The 17,646-nt window shown below is 35.3% G+C and overlaps 2 protein-coding genes across 13 annotated transcripts; both read right to left on the bottom strand.

Annotated features, from left to right (window-relative positions):
- Positions 1–1,095: 1,095 nt before the first annotated feature.
- LOC149183185 (sugar transporter ERD6-like 6) lies at positions 1,096–12,438 on the bottom strand. Of its 12 annotated transcripts, none has more exons than XM_089417066.1 (13): positions 7,095–7,146; positions 6,269–6,315; positions 6,089–6,151; positions 5,913–5,972; positions 5,650–5,712; positions 5,499–5,558; positions 5,252–5,366; positions 4,086–4,172; positions 3,864–3,941; positions 3,621–3,772; positions 1,717–1,836; positions 1,598–1,621; positions 1,096–1,412 (listed from the first exon to the last, which is right to left on the bottom strand). In XM_089417066.1, exons 1-8 carry the CDS (start codon positions 7,129–7,131, stop codon positions 4,087–4,089), a joined length of 531 nt encoding a protein of 176 aa, XP_089273192.1. In that variant the 5' UTR covers positions 7,132–7,146; the 3' UTR covers positions 1,096–1,412; positions 1,598–1,621; positions 1,717–1,836; positions 3,621–3,772; positions 3,864–3,941; position 4,086. The 12 variants fall into 12 exon arrangements, with proteins under 12 accessions (XP_089273192.1, XP_089273193.1, XP_089273191.1 ...); XM_089417067.1 differs by having other exon boundaries at positions 1,101–1,412; positions 3,621–3,678; positions 3,863–3,947; XM_089417065.1 differs by having other exon boundaries at positions 1,101–1,412; positions 3,864–3,947.
- LOC149183186 (sugar transporter ERD6-like 6) lies at positions 8,439–10,876 on the bottom strand. The gene is made up of 7 exons (XM_089417077.1): positions 10,840–10,876; positions 10,660–10,722; positions 10,484–10,543; positions 10,217–10,288; positions 10,066–10,125; positions 8,638–9,933; positions 8,439–8,499 (listed from the first exon to the last, which is right to left on the bottom strand). The coding sequence occupies exons 2-6, from the start codon at positions 10,714–10,716 to the stop codon at positions 9,694–9,696; spliced, it is 489 nt and encodes a 162-aa protein (XP_089273203.1). The 5' UTR covers positions 10,717–10,722; positions 10,840–10,876; the 3' UTR covers positions 8,439–8,499; positions 8,638–9,693.
- Positions 12,439–17,646: the final 5,208 nt, after the last annotated feature.

Genomic DNA, 17,646 nt, shown 5'->3' with positions numbered 1-17,646 from the left:
AGGAAAGTAAAAAAAGCAATGGTTCTGTTGCATAAAACGTGAAGCGTGCTTACGTGGAGATGAGCCGACGAATGGTAAAGTGTTGCACTATTTGTTTTTTTCCAACGGTGTAGAGTGGAGTAAGATAGAATTTGATGGGTAAATTGTTTGTCATTAAGTGATTTGTTTGTCAAATACAGTTAATTTTTTTGTAAAACTGTCATAATTTTTTGTTAAAATTATAACTAGCATTTGCATCAAATGTTGCAAAGGAAACGCCGTAAGGCATAAATTGAAGAATGCAAATATTTTATTTTTTAGATAAATGAGAATCTAAATATAACCTAGATGTATTTTCCATTGGGATGGAAGAAAAGCATAGATTAAATATATATGTGATATGGTATTGTGATCTAAATATACCCCATATGTATTTTCCATTGGGAATTTTTCATGTTGGTGTTGATAGTTACATTCATTTTCTTAAATGACTGATATAAATTATAATTAAGAGACATCTATACACATTGTATATATTATTTGTCCAATATTTCTCCCAAAGCTATCTAATTATAAAGACCAAAAAAGATCCCTACACAATCAAGCCTTAACAAATGAAAACTTAAAAGATTCTTTTCTGATAGGACCAAGACAGGTCCCTACAAAATCAAACCTAAACAAATGAAATCCTAGGCGATTCTTTTATATTTTATTGAAATTGGAAAACCGAACGTGATAATATTAAGAAAACCTAATGTGAGAATATGAGGTGTAGAGCACAATAATTCAATTCCAAAACCAGGCCATCTATCTGACTCATAAAATGAAGATAAAACTTGACCTTTTATTGCTAATACTGAATATCCAAGTAAGAAAAGGAATTGCAGCTCTACTACTCACGGAACCAAGTAAACACCTAAGTCCTTCCAAATAGCGGAAATTATATTCTGAAACTGCCACTGGTAATCTGCCGCCGAATAGGGTTGATGGGACATGCTATCAATTTATTTTAAATACAATGTTTTCATGGCTTCAAATTCAAATTTTGGTTTAAAGGAAGCACTACAATTTTTAATTTATTTGATACTGATTTTATTGTGCATAAGATAGAGATTTTGATATTATATACTGAAAATGATATGTGTGGGAATATGCCTCATAAAATGAATATAAAGCTTGACCTTTTATTGCTAATACTGAATATCCAAGTAAGACAAGGAATTGCGGCTCTACTACTCACAGAACCATGTAAACACCTAAGTCCTTCCAAATAGCGAAAATTATATTCTGAAACTGCTACTGATATACTTGGGCAGCCAGTCCAACCAGAAGAAGAGCCAACAGACGTAATATCTCAGAAATAGTCTGCAAAGATACTACTCTCTTTTTACTGCTGGCAGAAGAAGTGTTAGCGTTAGGAGCTGAAGTAGATCCTGCATGCCCACAACCACAAATCACATTATATAACAGATTCAGATCCAAGTGTCTTTGCACCTAACTCTCACATCTGATTCATTCAAGCCCCTAACAACAAAATCGGAAATAAAAAATATCTATGTCTATGCCAAGAGAACAAACAAAAACTTTATTAATAAAGAGGAGAAGGAAAAAACTAAACCTGAAGAGGTGCTGTTTTCACCAACTGTCAAAACAACAAAGAAAGAAACCATAAGGTCTCACAAAAAGTAAAAAATGGTAATTTTTGAAGAGAAAATGGGGTTTGATGCAGAATCGTACGTTTAGAGCAACCGCTGACAGAAGCATTGAGGCCGACCTCCTATCCCACATGTATGCATCCAACTTCTCCCAAATCTCTATTGCTGCAGCTTTATCTTGATGCCGCTTATGTTTGCTAATCTGCAGGTAAATTACACGAGCTAAACAATAAGAAGACAAAATTAATGGCAAAATAAATGAGCGTACATGATACAATAAGCTCTAATAGACTGAAATTTATCCCATCATGTGGAACAAGGCAAATCCATAAGCAGCGTGTTATAGAAACAGAGCTTGGAAACTTGACAATACTCGAAACAATAACAGAAAAGTCTAAATCTCATACTGAAACTATCTTCACATTCCACTGCCTCACAGATTTAGCAGACTCCACACTGTCATCTTCAAAGCGAATGTAAAACCCCAAGACTGTAAACATCCATCCGCATGACATTACAATTGAAAAGAAAATCTGATAAATCTTGATCACCTTACAGCTTCTAAAAGAATCCCCACTTTATCAATGCTACAACATGCTTATGCTAATCTTAATTAAGTGATAACAGGATAGGAAGTTCACATAATTTGTGCATTATATAGCAGACTAAACTCTGTAAAATCAAGTAGTAAAAGATGTCTTCGGTGAGAATATTTATGCTTGTCAGATGGAAGCTGACACACCCTACAAAAGCAAAAGGAATTTGGACAAGACGTAGTCAGGCACTTTTGAATAGTATTTTTTGGAATGTACTGGATACAAGCCAAAGCAATCAAGTATAAGATAACCCTGGAAAATAGGGCATATAAAGATTTCAGCCAACATAACCATCTTATCAGAAACTCTAAATTTATAGCAAGTTCGTATGTAAATTTTTCAGCCAACAGAACCATCTTACCAAAAAAACTCTCAATTTACAACGAATTCGCATGTAAAAGATTCAGCCAATAGAACCATCTTACTAGAAACTTTCTCACAATTTATAGCGAGATAGAGACTTAACCATCTCACCAAAAAACTCTCAATTTATAGCGATGAAGCCTCTAACTTGCCTATGACAATTGTTTCAGGACTTTAGTGCATAGAACTTCAAATTTTACATCATTCTTAACAACATTATGAGGTAAGTAAGCCCTCAAAAGCCTTTACCTGACATTTACATGCACCAAATGTAGGCCCCACCTAACAAGGGCCTTTTAGTGGATACAATTCAACAAGCAGGATGTATAGAGCAAATTCCAAATAGTGCCTAATACTATACCGTATTTTGTTGCCAGGAAAAAAGGGTATATTCTACCTTTACCTAGTGATGTAAACAGCGTTCAGTTGCATATGACCATTCCAATCTGCTTTGAGCTGAGCAGCTCAAGAGTATCTGTGAATTGGAATTTGCAACATTATAATAATAGGATAGAAAACTACCTAATCCATGTGCTTCAAAGCTAGCTCTTTGATACATAATACTAATTAATTAGATCGAGATTGACATAGAACCATGTCTACAAGGCATTTCAAAGCTAGCTCTTTGATACATAATACTAATTAATTAGATCGCAATCCTTTTGTAGTCTACATCTGCCAAAGTAGTCCTTTATGCTATTGTCTTATTGGGATCTCGTAAGAGAATTGTTTGTTTCCCTCACCGAACACTCACATACCAGTTGAAGCAGGGCACTCAGAGCTAGTTTATTGAGTTACAAGGTCAAAGGCAGGAGGAGGATAAGAGGTTCTTTCTTTATTCCTTATTTTCCTCACACAAGGCGACATCTATTGTCTTACTAGGATCTGGTAAGTGTTTTCCACATCGAACACTGAAATGTATCCCATCATGTGGAACAAGACAAATCCATAAGCAGCGTGTTATAGAAGCAGAGCTCGGAAACTTGACAATACTCGAAACAGTAACAGAAAAGTCTAAATCTCTTACCGAAACTATCTTCACATTCTACTGCCTCGCAGATTTAGCAGACTCCACACTGTCATCTTCAAAGCGAATGTAAAACCCCAGGATTGTAAACATCCATCCGCATGACATTACAATTGAAAAAAAATTCCGATAAATCTTGATCACCTTACCTCCTGCAACAAAGCATTAAGTTTGAGAATCCACCCATAGTGTTTGTGGGGCCAGATGGACGCAGGAAAATTAAATAGGAAAAGGAAAACTTACTTTACTTTTATTGAATATCTCTGCATGGTCCTTGCTCTTCCTCTCGATAGTAATACACTCTGGCTTCTTGAGCATCTCCTTCACCTTGGCATCAGGGGTATGGTAAACCACAGAAATTTTGATCAGACCTTGGCTTCTTACGACGTAATTATTGAATGATTTCTGTTTTTTTTAACGGCAAAAGGGTATACAAATAAAAAGAAGAATCAGTAACCCGCATACCTCAACGAATGAATGAGCCGCAAGAACGTACGAAACCAACCATCAAATAGCACATTCGAATTCTTCCTATCTCATCGCACGTGTCATCTAATTTCCAAATTCACTGAACCATTTAAACATAGCTAAAAAAAAATTGAAAAAAAACATGGTGTCCTTTCATTGGTCTAAGAATCAAAATGCATGCAAAGAGAATTCAATATATGAATATCTTTGTTCAATCCCTATGTAAAGACTTGCAAACTCTATCGAATGCCATGGTGCGTGACCAACATACCTTATAGCTGGGCCTCGTGCAGATATCAGTCTTTAGACTTAAACCTAGTTAATGATATCAATTACTGTGGCAAATTCAATTTTCGAATCGTCTGGAATATATCACTTTACTGCTGAAACATACTTTCATGTGACTACGTACCAGTGATGTTCTGCCTTGGGCGGATTCTTTTTCAATGGTCTTACCAATTTATCGTCAACTAATTGCAAGTGGGACAAAGCTACAGTCCCTACTATTATCAAGACCATCATTTTGAAAAATTCATCTCAACTTCCATACATTGGCAACGGCAATTTAAAGGTACTATATCTATGTGCAGAAATCTCAACGAATCTGTTATCTTTAAGTTCAGAGCACTGAAATTTGCTAATATTGTTAAGAAAATTTCGAATTTTGGTATCATTATATGTTTTATGAAAAAAATTGGTTACTCCAATATATTAACTTTATATTCTATAGATTGGAGCACATCTTCTGTTTGCATTGGCAACCCCTTTAGAAATTTTTTAATTTTTTTTAGTTATATCCAACTTGCAAATATTAGGCCCTAAAAAATTCCCTGATAATCGGACTAGAGAAGGTAAAATAAGGGTCATCTAACTGATTGGTCTATATTCATCTAACTGATTGGTCAATAAAGCTCATACAGGTATCAGTGAGCACTCACCAACAGACTTGAAAATCTATGTGCTATAGAACATAATTCCATTAATTCCACTCAACTTCCATACATAAAAGAAGGAAGATTAGCTAACCATTTATACTCATTACATTTGATTCATATTTGTTTCTAATCCAACCAACTTCCTGAAATAATTACACGAGATAGATAAAACCAAAAGTCTGCAATAGATCTTAACAATGAAAGCAGCTTTGAAAGCAATCAATTTACCTGCAGAGCTCCATTCTAGAAGTAAATTAATTGTCATGGTCACTAAAAAAGAAGTCAACCAGTTTGTCAAAGTTGCAATACTACCACCAACGCCCTTTACATTAACAGGAAGGATCTGCAGTGAAGGAGCCAAAGAATTAGCTGCAAGTCGTAATAGACATTCCTAGTGCTGAGAGAGTTTCGTAACACACCACAACCTGATATTTGTGCATACACATTTAGCTTGAACTTACAGAGGAAAAATTACCTCTGACATTATAATCCATGGAATAGCTCCTATACCAAGAGAGAAGGAAATTATGTAAACCTGCAATAAACCAAGGCCTTCAGCTCTGAAGGAATTTGGACAAAGGAAATATGCCACTGGTTGCTAACATAAAACTAATTTTGACTCTTACCAAAACACCAGTTAAGGCCAAAACACTGTAGCCTGTTTCATCAGAAGCTCCTGACACATGAGTCTGAAAGGTACATTGATACAATAGAAGTCATATTAAGCTTCCAATTTCCAATGTTACTTTCACATGGTTCAGAACGATTAAATTTCAGTCTTAAGCTTCCTTCTCCTCTTTGATCTCAATATTCAAAACACGCCTTTAAATTTGTCTCCCCTGAACAAAACTCAAGGACTAGTGCATGACAAATAACTGGGACATATTACCTCCAAGAAGAATGCAAGACCGACAAGAAAAAGGCATACAGCCATTCCCCCAGATGAGATCTGTTGAATTTTAACTATCTCACTGTAAGTTTCTCCAAATGAATTCATGTTACTCATACACAAAATTTCTTGGTGGCCATAAAAGTACACATCCTTTGCAGCAGCAGGCAACTTACCATGAGGAGGAGACGTCTTCCAGCTTTGTCCATCAACCATGCAGTGAAAGCAGTCATGACAACCTGTATAACAGCCATCAGGATAGAACCTAAAGGATTATCATTAAAAACTTTGATGAGAAACAGAAAAATTAATATTTGAAACCATGCAAGCAACAAATTACTAAACAAGTCAAACACCTGAATAGCATCGAGTCCTAGAGTTGCAACTTTGCTTGATGAAACTCCTGTGAGATAGACAAATGTTGAAATCAATACCCATTGTAAGAGGATATTTATGTTCCATATTTCTTGTGTATAAATACAGACATCAAAAAGCTACAGTCCCTACTATTATCAAGACCATCATTTTGAAAAATTCATCTCAACTTCCATACATTGGCAACGGCAATTTAAAGGTACTATATCTATGTGCAGAAATCTCAACGAATCTGTTATCTTAAAGTTCAGAGCACTGAAATTTGCTAAGATTGTTAAGAAAATTTCGAATTTTGGTATCATTATATGTTTTATGAAAAAAATTGGTTACTCCAATATATTAACTTTATATTCTATAGATTGGAGCACATCTTCTGTTTGCATTGGCAACCCCTTTAGAATTTTTTTAATTTTTTTTAGTTATATCCAACTTGCAAATATTAGGCCCTAAAAAATTCCCTGATAATCCGACTAGAAAAGGTAAAATAAGGGTCATCTAACTGATTGGTCTATAAAAGGTTATAGGGGCATTCATCTAACTGATTGGTCAATAAAGCTCATACAGGTATCAGTGAGCACTCACCAGCAGACTTGAAAATGTATGTGCTATAGAACATAATTCCATTAATTCCACTCAACTTCCATACATAAAAGAAGGAAGATTAGCTAACCATTTATACTCATTACATTTGATTCATATTTGTTTCTAATCCAACCAACTTCCTGAAATAATTACACGAGATAGATAAAACCAAAAGTCTGCAATAGATCTTAACAATGAAAGCAGCTTTGAAAGCAATCAATTTACCTGCAGAGCTCCATTCTAGAAGTAAATTAATTGTCATGGTCACTAAAAAAGAAGTCAACCAGTTTGTCAAAGTTGCAATTCGCATATAAAAGTTTCAGCCAATAGAACCATCTTACCAAAAACTTTCTCACAATTTATAGCGAGATAGAGACTTAACCATCTCACCAAAAAACTCTCAATTTATAGCGATGAAGCCTCTAACTTGCCTATGACAATTGTTTCAGGACTTTAGTGCATAGAACTTCAAATTTTACATCATTCTAAACAACATTATGAGGTAAGTAAGCCCTCAAAAGCCTTTACCTGACATTTACATGCACCAAATGTAGGCCCCACCTAACAAGGGCCTTTTAGTGGATACAATTCAACAAGCAGGATGTATAGAGCAAATTCCAAATAGTGTCTAATACTATACCGTATTTTGTTGCCAGGAAAAAAGGGTATATTCTACCTTTACCTAGTGATGTAAACAGTGTTCAGTTGCATATGACCATTCCAATCTGCTTTGAGCTGAGCAGCTCAAGAGTATCTGTGAATTGGAATTTGCAACATTATAATAATATGATAGAAAACTACCTAATCCATGTGCTTCAAAGCTAGCTCTTTGATACATAATACTAATTAATTAGATCGAGATTGACATAGAACCAGGTCTACAAGGCATTTCAAAGCTAGCTCTTTGATACATAATACTAATTAATTAGATCGCAATCCTTTTGTAGTCTCCATCTGCCAAAGTAGTCCTTTATGCTATTGTCTTACTGGGATCTCGTAAGAGAATTTTTTGTTTCCCTCACCGAACACTCACATACCAGTTGAAGCAGGGCACTCAGAGCTAGTTTATTGAGTTACAAGGTCAAAGGCAGGAGGAGGATAAGAGGTTCTTTCTTTCTTCCTTATTTTCCTCACACAAGGCGACATCTATTGTCTTACTAGGATCTGGTAAGTGTTTTCCACATCGAACACTGAAAATTTATCCCATCATGTGGAACAAGACAAATCCATAAGCAGCGTGTTATAGAAGCAGAGCTCGGAAACTTGACAATACTCGAAACAGTAACAGAAAAGTCTAAATCTCTTACCGAAACTATCTTCACATTCTACTGTCTCGCAGATTTAGCAGACTCCACACTGTCATCTTCAAAGCGAATGTAAAACCCCAGGACTGTAAACATCCATCCGCATGACATTACAATTGAAAAAAAATTCCGATAAATCTTGATCACCTTACCTCCTGCAACAAAGCATTAAGTTTGAGAATTCCACCCATAGTGTTTGTGGGGTCAGATGGACGCAGGAAAATTAAATAGGAAAAGGAAAACTTACTTTTATTGAATATCTCTGCATGGTCCTTGCTCTTCCTCTCGATAGTAATACACTTTGGCTTCTTGAGCATCTCCTTCACCTTGGCATCAGGGGTATGGTAAACCACAGAAATTTTGATCAGACCTTGGCTTCTTACGGCGTAATTACTGAATGATTTCTGTTTTTTTTAACGGCAAAAGGGTATACGAATAAAAAGAAGAATCAGTAACCCGCATACCTCAACGAATGAATGAGCCGCAAGAACGTACGAAACCAACCATCAAATTGCACATTCGAATTCTTCCTATCTCATCGCACGTGTCATCTAATTTCCAAATTCACTGAACCATTTAAACATAGCTAAAAAAAATTGAAAAAAAGCATGGTGTACTTTCATTGGTCTAAGAATCAAAATGCATGCAAAGGGAATTCAATATATGAATATCTTTGTTCAATCCCTATGTAAAGACTTGCAAACTCTATCGAATGCCATGGTGCGTGACCAACATACCGTATAGCTGGGCCTCGTGCAGATATCAGTCTTTAGACTTAAACCTAGTTAATTATATCAATTACTGTGGCAAATTCAATTTTCGAATCGTCTGGAATTTATCACTTTACTGCTGAAACATACTTTCATGTGACTACGTACCAGTGATGTTCTGCCTTGGGCGGATTCTTTTTCAACGGTCTTACCAGTTTATCGTCAACTAATTGCAAGTGGGCACAAAGCTACAGTCCCTACTATTATCAAGACCATCATTTTGAAAAATTCATCTCAATTTCCATACATTGCAACGGCAATTTAAAGGTACTATATCTATGTGCAGAAATCTCAACGAATCTGTTATCTTTAAGTTCAGAGCACTGAAATTTGCTAAGATTGTTAAGAAAATTTCGAATTTTGGTATCATTATATGTTTTATGAAAAAAATTGGTTACTCCAATATATTAACTTTATATTCTATAGATTGGAGCACATCTTCTGTTTGCATTGGCAACCCCTTTGAATTTTTTTAATTTTTTTTAGTTATATCCAACTTGCAAATATTAGGCCCTAAAAAAATTCCCTGATAATCGGACTAGAAAAGGTAAAATAAGGGTCATCTAACTGATTGGTCTATAAAAAGTTATAGGGGCAGTCATCTAACTGATTGGTCAATAAAGCTCATACAGGCATCAGTGAGCACTCACCAGCAGACTTGAAAATGTATGTGCTATAGAACATAATTCCATTAATTCCACTCAACTTCCATACATAAAAGAAGGAAGATTAGCTAACCATTTATACTCATTACATTTGATTCATATTTGTTTCTAATCCAACCAACTTCCTGAAATAATTACACGAGATAGATAAAACCAAAAGTCTGCAATAGATCTTAACAATGAAAGCAGCTTTGAAAGCAATCAATTTACCTGCAGAGCTCCATTCTAGAAGTAAATAAATTGTCATGGTCACTAAAAAAGAAGTCAACCCGTTTGTCAAAGTTGCAATACTACCACCAACGACCTTTACATTAACAGGAAGGATCTGCAGTGAAGGAGCCAAAGAATTAGCTGCAAGTCGTAATAGACATTCCTAGTGCTGAGAGAGTTTCGTAACACACCACAACCTGATATTTGTGCATACACATTTAGCTTGAACTTACAGAGGAAAAATTACCTCTGACATTATAATCCATGGAATAGCTCCTATACCAAGAGAGAAGGAAATTATGTAAACCTGCGATAAACCAAGGCCTTCAGCTCTGAAGGAATTTGGACAAAGGAAATATGCCACTGGTTGCTAACATAAAACTAATTTTGACTCTTACCAAAACTCCAGTTAAGGCCAAAACACTGTAGCCTGTTTCATCAGAAGCTCCTGACACATGAGTCTGAAAGGTCTACCCATTGATACAATAGAAGTCATATTAAGCTTCCAATTTCCAATGTTACTTTCACATGGTTCAGAATGATTAAATTTCAGTCTTAAGCTTCCTTCTCCTCTTTGATCTCAATATTCAAAACACGCCTTTAAATTTGTCTCCCCTGAACAAAACTCAAGGACTAGTGCATGACAAATAACTGGGACATATTACCTCCAAGAAGAACGCAAGACCGACAAGAAAAAGGCATACAGCCATTCCCCCAGATGAGATCTGTTGAATTTTAACCATCTCACTGTAAGTTTCTCCAAATGAATTCATGTTACTCATACACAAAATTTCTTGGTGGCCATAAAAGTACACATCCTTTGCAGCAGCAGGCAACTTACCATGAGGAGGAGACGTCTTCCAGCTTTGTCCATCAACCATGCAGTGAAAGCAGTCATGACAACCTGTATAACAGCCATCAGGATAGAACCTAAAGGATTATTATTAAAAACTTTGATGAGAAACAGAAAAATTAATATTTGAAACCATACAAGCAACAAATTACTAAACAAGTCAAACACCTGAATAGCACCGAGTCCTAGAGTTGCAACTTTGCTTGATGAAGAATTTTTTTAATTTTTTTTTAGTTATATCCAACTTGCAAATATTAGGCCCTAAAAAATTCCCTGATAATCAGACTAGAAAAGGTAAAATAAGGGTCATCTAACTGATTGGTCAATAAAGCTCATATAGGTATCAATGAGCACTCACCAGCAGACTTGAAAATGTATGTGCTATAGAACATAATTCCATTAATTCCACTCAACTGCTGCAATAGAAGCAAACCAATGCCAATCTGCAGAAATTATTGTCTGAAATGGTCAAAAGCAATCCCAAATTGTCGATTCACATTGTTCTTAGTAATAGACTATCAAGGTACTTATGTAGTTAAACAAAGAAAAAAGCATGTAGCATGCTTTGCTTTTATACTACCAGGGGGGAACCCAAAACTTACAGTCAAAGGGAGTGCATATCTTTTCTGAAGAAGGTCAGAGGCTTTGACACCTCTTTGCTTATAGTTTGTCTTCACTGCAATCTGTATTAAAGCATTATTTTTTTTAGTTGCAACATAGCCCCCTTATAGAGATGAATTGCCAATCCCCTATTGCAATGTAAGCTTGATATGCAGTGGTAAGTTTAAAAGAGGTAAAATGACAAACTAAAGGTATAAAACTGAAAGGCTTCTCTAGGATTGCACTGAAAAGACAAGTGTAAAATTTTTATTAGTAATATTAAAGATTGACCAAGGGCACAAAAACCCAGAAAAGTTGCTGACCAGACGAAACAAATGGCCATGGCATTAGAATATTCCCAAATGAGCATTAATACAGAATCAGATTATTATTACAAGAAAGAAACAAAAGGATGTCAAAGCTTAAGAACCAAAGGCTCGCTGGTTATTCACAGTAAAACCAAACGTGAGTGCGAAAAACTTCGTTTATCAATACAATCAAACTATTAGGGACACAGAGACTAAAAGTTCTTACCCATAATATGCCTTTAGCTCCAAACCGCAAGTGTGAAACCTCAAGCAATGCTTTTTTCCAATCTGCAATTCTTTGTTGTGGGTATCTCCTTTTCTTTTCATGACCTCGCAAGGCTTTACCATAGACTCCATTGTTGCCCGCCGCGCAACCAATAAATCTCAAGATTTGACCCAATAGTCCAGGTTGCCTGTCATCTGTCCTGATCCGTAGATCACAAGGATTAACATTATAAAAGATTGGAATAACAGTAAGAATTAACTAAATTACCTTATCGTCTACAAAGCAGCCCAGAAACGAGCAATGGCTCGGTCATATGGATCTTTGGGAATTCTTGCGAACAGGGTTCGATTTCAGGAGCAGCTCGCTCTTATTTCTTTCTGAGATTCTCTTCCGCGAACTGGTAATCGATACCTAGCAAATGATATGCGAACCCGTACAATGAAGGGACTCAGAGTCCTACCGAACCGCTTTACCTGCCCCTTTTCTCGCCGTTTTTTTATTTCAGTTTTATTTTAGTTTTCGATCAACGATCCAAATTCGTTCAATCGTCTAACACCATCCATCTAAAGGTGGACAATAGTACACGTCGACGGCTGGGGGAGTCCATTTCAGATGGAAACGCCTTACGGCGTAAAAATAAATGATGATATGTGAAAATTAGTGAATTTGACTGGTAAGCGTGTTTTGAAATTCCAACTCTAAATAAAGCAACCAAGCAGCCCCTGACATTCAAATATTCTTTGTCTGTCAAATGAAAATTTGAATTGATAATGTTTTTGTAAGTTTCATGCTTTTCATTTTAAGTTTTACCAAAATTTGTGAATGTCAACTTCTAATTATCATTTCCATTTTAACATTTTTTAATGAAAACTTCATTTAATATACATCATTTCTATTTTAATATTTTTTAATAAATTTTATTTAATATACACACCCATTAAAATAATTTTTTATAACCATTTATTTTGAAAAATTAAATAATATTTTTTAATAAATTTTATTTAATATACACACCCATTAAAATACATTTTTTATAGCCATTTATTTCGAAAAATTAAATAATATTTTTTAATAAATTTTATTTAATATACACACCCATTAAAATACATTTTTTTATAACCATTTATTTTGAAAAATTAAATGAATATGTGTCTTTCTGAGATCAACACTTCAAATTTGAAAGCAGAACGATGTTTCAATTTATTCATAGATCTACTCATTATGTATTATGAACAAACCATACCAAAATTTATGAAAAATATTCGCATCTATTGAAGATAATATGGTAATAAAAACTATCAAATGCTCTGTATTATTCGTATTCCATATTTAGTACAAAAATGACTTCAGGAGAAGTAAAACTAAGCGCGAAAAAAGTAATCTCTGCTCCGGTCCTACATATAATTCTCATAAACCCTGCTCCTTTACATATAATTCTGGTAAACGCGGCTGCAATTTAAGTGAATAAATTTTATTTGAGGATATCAAAATGAAATATCTGGGTTTAGAATCAACCGAATTGTTTTTTGAGTTTCAAGATATACAAACACCATAAAAGAGAACACGCCAAATTGTTTGAAACAAGTAAGACTAAGTGTGAAAAGAGTAATCTCTGATCTAGTTATAACTCTTGTAAACCCTGTTCTGCCTGTTCTGGCCTTGCATAAAGTTCTCATAAACCCACTTCCAATTGAGTGAATATATTTTATTTGTGGATATCCAAAGTGCGATATCTGCGTTTAGAATCAGCTGAAATGTTTCTTGAATTTCAAGATAATACAAACATCCCAAAATCGAATGTTGGTCAAGAGTCCTTAGATTACCTTTCGTTGATTTTGGAAAGTGATCATATGGTAACCTAATCCTCATCTACTTTTATAATTACTTGGCAAAAAGTTTAGACCGGCTTTTTTATATAAATTTATAAAATAAAATGAAAAAATAAAAAACGCTATTAAAAAAAAATTAATGAATTACTTACAGATTGCAATTGTTGTTACTTTAATAAAATCAAATTTGAATTACCTCACGCGTATTGGGAAGGAGCAACAATATACTCTGTAAAATATTATTTCGCCATTTGCACTTAAAGCAATTTAATTATTACATACCTTGAAAATGAAAACAAATAAAAAAAACCGCCATTAACACATAAAGTCTGCAAAAAAAATTAATTAAGGTTATTAAAATCAAAATTAGAGAACTAAATATGGCAATTGTTGTTGATATTAAAAATCAAATCAAATTGAAAAAGTAGACCTAGATCTCCGCCACCTCATGCAATGAACCAAAAGAGGAATGGCGTTTTCCTTGTCCTATTTGGTTCAGTGATCTAACACCCCAGAAATACGTCTAGATCTTGCTATGAGATTGGAAGCACCGATTCCTTGAGTAACCTTTTCAGTAGTGGAGGCAGATCGAAACCCATTGGAGCCGAACTTTCATGTTACAAGAGAAACCCATTGGAACGAGCTTTTCCTCCTTCAATATTCCTAGTCTACAAGCATGCAGGGTGCCTCACTCTACCCACACTGTTTACACTTCCTTTGCAAACACTTGGGAGTTTCTATACATAAAAAATATAGACCACCATCGCCAACACCCTTCCTTTGCCGGCCCATTGGCCTTGTAACCATTTAGGCTTTAACATAATTTAATGCATTGCAAGTCTGCAACAATAGTTTACTTTGGGGTAAATGCTCTGCTAATCTCTCCCTTAAGAGCACAGAAAGTCTTAGATATGTCACGTGCTATAAATGCACTTTTATTAGCAAGGTCCAATCTCCCCATTCTCTCATACTTTCCCTGGGATATTAGGTAACTAGGGATGGGGGATCTTGTAGGTGTGATGGGTTTGTAACTTAATATATGTACAATAAATTTTCACGGGTTTAATTTGAAGTTGAACGTCATTTTGACAGGTTATCGATTTATAATGCACTTCAAACCTCACGTGGAAACGTTTCCACCATCGGTCAAATACATTTTAGAATGCCAAATACATCGTGTAGGACATCAAATTCTAGGCCTGAACCAGAGCTAGAGCCAGAGCCAGCTTGAGATCGACCAAAGACAATGTGAAACCATGACATGAGATTGAGACAAAATTTTTGTGGCTGCTCTACAATGTAGATGGAAAATGTGTCCCAAGTTACTCGAATTGCACCATGTCCATGATGGTAAGCCCTAACTCTAGGCGAGTATATGAGAAGCGAAGTGGTGGCGATAGAAATAAGATGTTGGAAGAAGAATAATTGTAAAGTGTAAGTCAATGCGGGATCTCTGATGATGGCAGGAATTGGAGACCCGGATGCCAAAAAGTTGAGTAGCTCAATGATGAGGAGATTCCCAAGCTAAAGGAAGTATAGGACATATTACAGATTGAGGCATCCATAATGCCTATAGAATAAAGGCAATGGACACAAGCTCACACAATGGGGACAATGTTTGGGCCATAAAGCAAGGACGGACAATGTCCATACTTCTAAAGTGGGTAGAACTAATCTCTCCTTGCAAAGAACCTAGTTATAGATGAAGATCTCACTTCCATGGGAAACAAAGAGAAAACCAACATTGCCTGTGTAAAGAACAACGGGACCATCATGACCATTGGGATAACCATGAAGCAATGTTGAAGCTACACTCAAATCCAGAAAGACTTTGAGAGAAATAGAGTTGGCCACATAGAGATTTTTGTCCAGAAGTTTTTAAGTTGTAGTCGAGCATGTGTTGGACCTAGACTCTCCAACGATAAGGTCAAATTATATTCATGGATGTTTGTGGTTTCTATAAATACTATCAATGTGCAAGTTGGAGAAAATATAATGTCGAGGTGCTCTAAAGACGAAGGTTGCTACCATAAGGATTTCCATAATAGCCCCGTTCGAAAGAAAACCCTAAGGATGAGGCGCCAGAGGCGTAGTGGACACTAGTGTTATTGGTGACTAGATCTCAATATGCTTGGGATCCCATTGATCATCTCATAACTCATTGTGGTGCATGAGACTGGAAAACTTATGTTGGAAAGTTAGAGGAGGAAAGACACAAAATAACACAAAATTCACACACAAAATAACATCAGCTGCGACTCTTAAATTGATCACACAAATCTTGATGACAACAATGAGCCCGGTGAAGGGTATTTAAACCTTTTTCAACTAGTGACTCGCCTAAAAGAACTTGATATACAACCACACACTAAATTCGACTTTACCCAAAATAAGACTTAACTCGACTTGACTCAATTTGACTGAGCTTGAATTAGTTAATTGACTCTCTAATTTTAGATAACTCCCCATGCAGGAGTAATTAGATATATTTAACATCTCCCCCCCTAGTTATGACGACTAAACTAAGACATGAATCATGATAACTTAAACATGCCTACTAGTCTATGCCTCAGCTAGGTTTACAACACCCAAGTTTCTTTTATGAAATTCAAACACATCTTTTGCTAATGGATTAGTAAATATATCAGCCAATTGATCACTCAATTTACAAGGCTTCATGTGAACTTCTCCATTGCTCACAAGTTCTGTAATAAAGTGATATCTAGTATCAATATGCTTGCTCTTTTGATGAAACATACTATCCTTGGATAATGCAATCACTGAGGTGTTGTCACAATATATTTTTGTTGATCCTCGTTGTTTCTACTTGAATCCATCCAATACTCTTCTTAATCACATTTCTTGACATGTTGCTGATGTTGCTGCTACATATTCTGTTTTTGTTGAAGAAAATTTCACAATAGGTTTCTTCTTAGATGCCCCTGTTATCACACCTGAACCAAGATGGAAAACATAACTAGAAGTTCTCTTCCTATCATCCAAACTTCTTACAAAATCACTATCTATGTACTCAATCAAATCCTTCTTCTCTATGTTTTCATACCTTGTGCCACAATCTCTAGTTCCTGTTATGTATCTCAAAATTCTTTTTCCTTCTCTCCAATGTGTGCCTTTTTGAGTTTCCATAAATGTAGAGATCAAACTAACTCCTTGCATAATATCTGCTCTTGTAGTTGTGAGATACATGAGGCTACCGACCAATCTTTTGAATATAGTTGGATTGAAATTTTCTCCTTCATCATCCTTACTTAAATTGGTTCCTATTGCAACTGGTGTAGGGGTTAGCTTACAATTTTCCATCCTGAATCGTTTCAGCAAATCTCTAGCATATTTATTTTGGCAAATAAAAATTCATTTTTTAGATTTCTCAACTTCTATGCCAAGAAAATATTTCATGAGACCAAGATCTGTCATCTCAAATTATTTCTTTATGGCTGCCTTAAATTCATCTAACTCAAGATCACTAGTATAAATCATGTCATCCACATATAAACAAACAATCAAAATTTGTCAATGTTCATTTACCTTTGTGTACAAGGTAGGCTCAATGTTTTTTTTGCAAAATCCATTCTTGATCATGTAGCTATCAATTTTTCTACACCAAGCTCTAGGTGCTTTCTTGAGTCCATAAAGAACTTTCTTCAAGCTATAAACTTTAGCTTCTTTACCTTCAACTTCATTACCTGGAGGCTACTACACATAGATTTATTCTTCTAGAATTCCACTCAAGAACGCTGATTTCACATCCATCTGGTATACTTTCCACTTGTTCTAAGTTCTTTTACTAGAACTTCTCTTACAGTAACCAATCTGGCTACTGAAGAAAATGTTTCTCCAAAATCTATTCTCGGTTGTTGCGAGAATTCTTTTTCTACAAGTCTTGCTTTAAATCTGTCAATTTCTCCTTTCTCATTCAACTTTTCCTTGTACACCCATTTTACACCTATGAGGTTTTTGTCCTTTGGAAAATCAACCAAATGTATCATTCTTT

Source organism: Pinus tabuliformis, chromosome 3_2 (assembly GCF_031772625.1).
Source record: "Pinus tabuliformis cultivar Carrire ecotype Pingquan chromosome 3_2, CPIR1, whole genome shotgun sequence".
In the NCBI taxonomy this organism is placed as follows: domain Eukaryota; kingdom Viridiplantae; phylum Streptophyta; class Pinopsida; order Pinales; family Pinaceae; genus Pinus; species Pinus tabuliformis.
Note: the sequence above shows the minus strand (reverse complement) of the source record. Positions and strands in the feature narration are given on the sequence as shown.